At 43.8% G+C, this 6,192-nt stretch overlaps 1 protein-coding gene across 1 annotated transcript; it reads right to left on the reverse strand.

Annotated features, from left to right (window-relative positions):
• Positions 1-1,291: 1,291 nt before the first annotated feature.
• Positions 1,292-2,857, reverse strand: LOC148787227 (uncharacterized). The gene is made up of 3 exons (XM_088883541.1): positions 2,390-2,857; positions 1,607-1,681; positions 1,292-1,315 (listed from the first exon to the last, which is right to left on the reverse strand). Exons 1-3 carry the CDS (start codon positions 2,855-2,857, stop codon positions 1,292-1,294), a joined length of 567 nt encoding a protein of 188 aa, XP_088739667.1.
• Between the last annotated feature and the right edge of the window lie 3,335 nt (positions 2,858-6,192).

Consider the following 6,192-nt stretch of genomic DNA (forward strand, 5'->3'; position numbering starts at 1 on the left):
AAGCAAATCGAATATGGTGTCGTATAGCTGCAAGGCATCCTCTGCTATATCGACATCTGAAGAACATGTGATTGTGTGTCTCCGCTGCACCCTCGTCACAGAGAATACATCCCCCTAGATGTGTCATCCAAGGTTTATCAGTTGTCGGTAGCTTCTCCTGAATTGCTAACCGAAGAATGAAGTTATGGCGGGGAATCTTCAAAGAACCCGAAAGTAGTGAAGACCAGCCTATTTTCGGTCCAGGTGGATAAAAAAATCTATAAAGGGATTGTGTGGTGGGTCGTCCCTCTGAGAACCGCCAGTTGATCCTGTCATCTCCTCCATAAATCTGGGGTAATATGTAAGTAATCTCCATACATTCCAAATCGGTAATGAAGGGCCACTGCCATTGCCCCTCATTAATGACCACTTGTAGTTTGGTGGATTTATCAAGTCCTAAGAGGCTCGGTCCCCTAGGGAATCTAGTAATAAGTGGGCCCAAGTGGTGCCACGGGTCCTTCCACAAGTAGAATGACCTCCCCTCTCCAATAAGAAACTCTGTCATAGGTCGTATAGAGCTGCGAAGTCGGAGTAGTTTTCGCCATCCCCATGATCCTCCCTTCTCATTAATTGTCCAAATTGAAGTGTTGTGCAATCGAGTCTGCTTCAACCATTCAACCCATATAGATGTTCGGTCACATCTAATAACATCACATAACTTCTTTGCCATTAATGAGCGGTTAAGGATTCCAATATCCTTAATTCCTTGGCCTCCTTCATTAATAGGTTTACACACTTCCTTCCACGCTACCTTGGCGTATCCCGATGTAGAAGTGCCTTTCCAAAGAAAAGTTCTGAGTCGTTTCTCAATTTGTTTAATAATAGCCTTTGGTAAGATGAATGCAGACGCCCAATAGATGCTCATTGCTGAAAGTACCGATTTAATGATTTGTATACGTCCAGCATATGATAGTGAAATTCCTTCCCAGCCATTAATGCGAGCATCAATTTTCAATAGAAGTGGTTGACAATCGGATATAGACAATCTAGAAGACAGTAGAGGGAGACCCAAGTACCTCATTGGTAGTTGGCCCTCTTGGAAACCCATGATTGTTAAAATCTGATCCTTCCAGGCTTGTGCCGATCGAGAGATAATGACATGACTTTTTTGTACATTCAGCCGAAGTCCCGACCATTCTGCAAATCGGTCCAACCCCCTCATGAGGGTCCCGAGTGAATTCAAGTCAGCTCTACAGAAGAGCAGGAGGTCGTCTGCGAATCCCAGCTGGAAGACTTTGGCCGGCTCACATTTTCAGTGAAAAGAGAATTGTGAATCCTGCTCAATAAGTTGCAATAATCCCAAATGCAAGACTTCCATAACAAGAACAAAGAGATAGGGCGATAGAGGGTCTCCCTGTCTTAGTCCACGTGCTCCTGCAAAGAAACCGTGAGGGTTTCCATTAAGACCAATCGAAAAAGCCGCCGTCGTTACACACTCCTCAATCCACCTGGTGAACGTTTGGGGGAATCCAAATAGTTGCAAGACCGCAAGTAGGAAATCCCACTCAACAGTATCATATGCCTTCTTGATATCAACTTTTAGGGTACAACGAGGTGGAAGGCTCACCTGGTTGTATCCCGTGAGCAGTTCCTGTGCCAACAAAATGTTGTCCCAAATGCTACGCCCTAGGATAAATGCTCCCTGATAGGGACTAATAATCTTGTCCAGAACCACACTCAACCGCTGGACAAGTAATTTTGCAATGATTTTGTATAACACATTACAGCATGAAATTGGTCTAAAATCACCAACAGTCATAGGAGTGTGTACCTTTGGGATTAGTGCCAAAAGTGTGGAGTTGACTTGTTTGAGTAGTTTACCGGTACTAAAGAATTCCAGTACCGCCTTAGTAACTTCCTGTCCCACCACTGGCCAGGCTGCTTTAAAGAATCCTGATGAGTATCCATCAGGTCCCGGGGCCTTGTCATCTGCAATGTCAAATACTGCTTGCTTCACATCATCTGGTGTAAACGCCAATATAAGATGGCCAGCCTCTTCATTAGAAAGAATATGTCTTGCCAACGGTCTGAGAAAGCCAATATCTAGCGTTATCTGACGTCTGTTACCGCCCAGTAGATTTTGATAGTAACAGACAAATTCATTGATAATCTCTTCTGGTTCAGTGTGGATGGTCCCATTGTCATCATTAATCTGCAGTATCCTCCTTGCCACCCTTCTCTTGGCAATTTTGCGAAAGAAAATTCGGGAGCATTGGTCACCCCCCTTCATCCATTGCATCTTGGCTCGTTGTTGCAACATGATTTGTTCCAGTTTTGCCGCTTTTGCATAAACCAGGCGGCAACAGTGTTCTAATAGTAGAAAGGCCTCATTCTGTCTATCTGAACTCACCAGTTGTTGTGCCTCATCTAGAAAGCCTTTAGCTAATTGCACGTTGAGGGTCAAATCCCCCTTCTTCCTCCTTTGCTCTCTGAAGACCGGTTTCAGTGCTTTAAGTTTACGTGTTACCGCAAACATAGGCACCCCAACGATTGTATTCTGCCAGATATTTTGCACACTGGGGATGAATTCAGGTGAGAGTGTTAGGTAGTTGTCAAATCGAAACATACCTCCTGTTTGATTTTGCCTGTCCCCATGCAGAAGGAGCGGCGAGTGGTCAGAAGTCCGCGGTAGAAGGCAATGATAGTATGAGGAGGGGAACCTCGCAAGCCATCTATCATTAATAAGGAAACGATCCAATCTCTTCCATTGACTTCGCGAGTTCGTGCTGCAGTTGTGCCAAGTATACCATTCCCCCTGCATAGGCATGGGTATTAGCCCGGCCTCCTGAATACCAGCATTGAATTCTTCCATGGCCATCCTTATATCCCCAGAAGCTCCACACACCTCATTCATATCTCGGACCGCGTTGAAGTCCCCCCCACCAGCCAGGGCTCATCCGAGTGCTCTCGAGCTAATGATTCCAAGGTATTCCATAAATTTCTACGATCTATCATCTTAGAGGCACCATAAACAATAGTGATTATGAGGGATTCACTATCTGTCCTATGAGTGACACGTTAGTGCATAAATTGGTTCCCCAAATCAAGAATATGAACGTCCACAACATTATCATCCCACGCTACCCAAATACGATTACCCACAGTTGCATAATCAACAAACCGTTTCCAATGCGGAAGCAAAACAGACTGAATATGCATGACGTTGTTAATACGCACACGAGTTTCTAAGATGCCCATAAAATCTAACCTGTATTCCGAGATAAGGTCCTTTAATGCGAGCTGATGGTCTCTCTTATTCAGCCCCCGGACATTCCACACTGCGAGATTCAACATGGATCACTACTAGAGAGGCTGCATGTGATAGGACCCCTAGTATTCTCTTCTGCGTCGTCCAGTGAATTCAGAGCATCAAAAGGATTAAAAGTAGCCACTTCCTTACCCTTCTCTTTCTGCGATGAGTTGTAGCGTTTATTCTGTTTTGTACCTTCATCTCCTTTCTTTTTATCCTCCACCACAACCACGGTCTTATGTTTCTTTACTCTCTCCTCGGTAACTGGTGGAGGGGGAGGGACGTTGGCTTTAGGTACATACACTTTCACCGGAGGCTTTGTCTGTTTCTGAGAATTGGTTAACGAACACTCCTTCACCGAGTGACCCAACGTCATGCATCCTGTGCATTTAGGGGGAAGCCATTCATACTCGATATCAACCTTGCATGGGGTTTCCCCACCATCTTCATCTGGCGTCATTATAATAATATGTTTTTCCAATTTCTGAGTAACATCAATCATCACGCATACACGAGCGAAGTCCAGTCTCGTGCATGCCCTTGTTATCGCATCAGGGTATAGAGGCTTACCCACACCGCTAGCCATAGTGCTCAATCCTTCCGTCGTCCAGAATTCCAACGGAAGGTGTCGCATTTTTATCCAGACCGGCACTTGTGTATGCTTCAACTTTCTCATAGCCATACCCGGTTCCCACTTTTGCAACACAATTGGTTGTCCCTGAAATAGCCATGGCCCCCCTTCTATGACCTCCTCCATATCGATTTCCGTTTTGAATCGGATGAAAAAGAATCCATTAGCAGTTGCTGTGACTTCTCGTAGCGCCGGCCAAATCGAATGGGCAAACTCCTTTAAATGGTGATAGAACGGCCGCTTACCCATAAAATATCCCACTGCCGTAGATTTCCATCGTTTGGCTCCGTCACGCACAGTATCAAGTGAAGGACGAACTACAACCTCCCCATTTTGTTTCGTTGGGGCAATGAAAGATAGCGTTTTCCGGGACGAATTGTTGAATGCATCAGCAATTTTGTCAGTAGTAATCCCATTAGAGCCAGTGTGGAGCGGAATGTTCCCAATAAACAGGGGAACTGGCGTCGATTTTTTCCCCAGGTTGCTCTTTTTTTCCCCCATAAAATTGGTGATGTCAGCCTTAGGATGGATGACATCAGCCCTAGTGTCATGGATGACATTAGCCCTAACCTCATGGATGACCTCAGCCCTAGCATCATGGATGACATCAGCCCTTGATGCATCAAGGATGACCTCAGCCCTACTAGGGCTGATGTCAGCTGCCCTCTCATGTTCCACCTCACCCTCCTTGTCACCCACATCCGCCGCCACATCAGCTCCAGGCGTGTCCACCTCGGCATCCACGTCAGATTTCCGGCACACATCACCGGTCGTCGGAGAAGGTTCTGTCCGCTCACCAAATCGCCAGAAAAATGCGCCTGGGGGTCTCGCAGCTGCGGACGCGTTCCCTGCAACTTTTCGACCCTCAAGGTTGGCCGGACGACAAGAAGAAACTCCATTTCCGCCACTCGCCGTCGTTGGAGCCATCACCCCTATTTGTTTGGTCCATTCTAGTGACAGCATTCCCACTTTTATTATCACTTCCGGTACTGGCTGGGGCAATTACCATGTTATTAACTGATCGAAACTTTAATACAACCTTTTTTGATCCTTCTGGAGGGGGAGACCCAATGTTATACCAGCATCTCTTTTGGTTCTTCGGTTTTAAATGGCCCTTTTCATATTCAAATTTGAATATGCATTGCGCTATATGCTGGGACTGTTTGCTTAATGGTACTCCTACTATGTTCATTAGTGGTTTTATAGTCAAACCCCGATCTAGTCAAAATGGAGTATCTAAGACACAATCAGCAGGTAACCAACGACATAAAAGCAGTCTAGTAGGAACCTCAGAGACTACATGCGCAACAACTTATCCTAAATTCTTCTGTGAGTGGCTAGCTGGAATTATCGATGGTGATGAAAGTCTTCAAGTTAGTAAACAAGGATATGCTTCTCTTGAAATTGATATGGAACTTGAGCATTCTAAGAATTCGACGAAACTTGACCCAAACGTAGTTCTAGACCCAAGAATTTGTGTGTCAAATTTCTAACCATAATAATAATTACAAGTTAGTATAAAAGGGAAACAAACTTGCTTTAATAAAACCGTGCAGAACAGCTAAATTTTGAACGTTCTCAAAATTTTATGAAACTTGATCCAAACGTAGATCTAGACCCAAGCATTTGTGTTATACATTTGCTAAGCGTAGTAATAACGACAAGTTAGTATAAAAGGGATACAAACTTGCTTTAATAAAATCGTGCAAAATAGCTAAATTTTGAACATTCTCAGAATTCGACGAAACATGTCCCAAACGTTGGTCTAGACCCACGCATTTGTGTGGTAAATTTGCTAAGCATAATAATAACTACTAGTTAGTATAAAAGGAAAACAAACTTGTTTTAATAAAACCATGCAAAACAGTCAACTTTTGAACGTTCACAGAATTCAACGACACTTGACCCAATCGTAGGTCTAGACCCAAGCATTTGTGTTGTAAATTTGTTAGGCGTAATAATAACTACAAGTTAGTATAAAATCGAAACAAACTTGTCTGAATAAAACCATACAAAACAGCTAAATTTTGAGCATTCCCAGAATTCGACGAAACTTGATCCAAACGTAGGTCTAGACCCAAGAGTTTGTGTGTTAAATTTTCTAAGCGTAATAATAACTACAAGTTAGTATAAAAGGGAAACAAACTTGTTTTAATAAAACCGTGCAAAACAACTAACTTTTGAACGTTCTCAGAATTCGACGAAACTTGACCCAATCGCAGGTATAGACCCAAGCATTTGTGTTGTAAATTTGCTAAGCGTAATAATAACT

This window comes from Sesamum indicum, linkage group LG8, assembly GCF_026168435.1.
Source record: "Sesamum indicum cultivar Baizhima isolate 11 linkage group LG8, ASM2616843v1, whole genome shotgun sequence".
Taxonomy (NCBI): domain Eukaryota; kingdom Viridiplantae; phylum Streptophyta; class Magnoliopsida; order Lamiales; family Pedaliaceae; genus Sesamum; species Sesamum indicum.

What these genes read in the sequence shown, in the direction of transcription:
- LOC148787227 (XM_088883541.1), bottom strand. Translation starts at nt 2,857, where the DNA reads ATGGCCATGGAAGAATTCAATGCTGGTATTCAGGAGGCCGGGCTAATA. An exon ending in TAGATGAGGCACAACAACTG is followed by an intron (nt 1,682 to 2,389) that starts GTGAGTTCAGAT and finishes AGTCCCTATCAG; the next exon opens with GGAGCATTTATCCTAGGGCG. An exon ending in TGCTCACGGGATACAACCAG is followed by an intron (nt 1,316 to 1,606) that starts GTGAGCCTTCCA and finishes CTTATTGAGCAG; the next exon opens with GATTCACAATTCTCTTTTCA.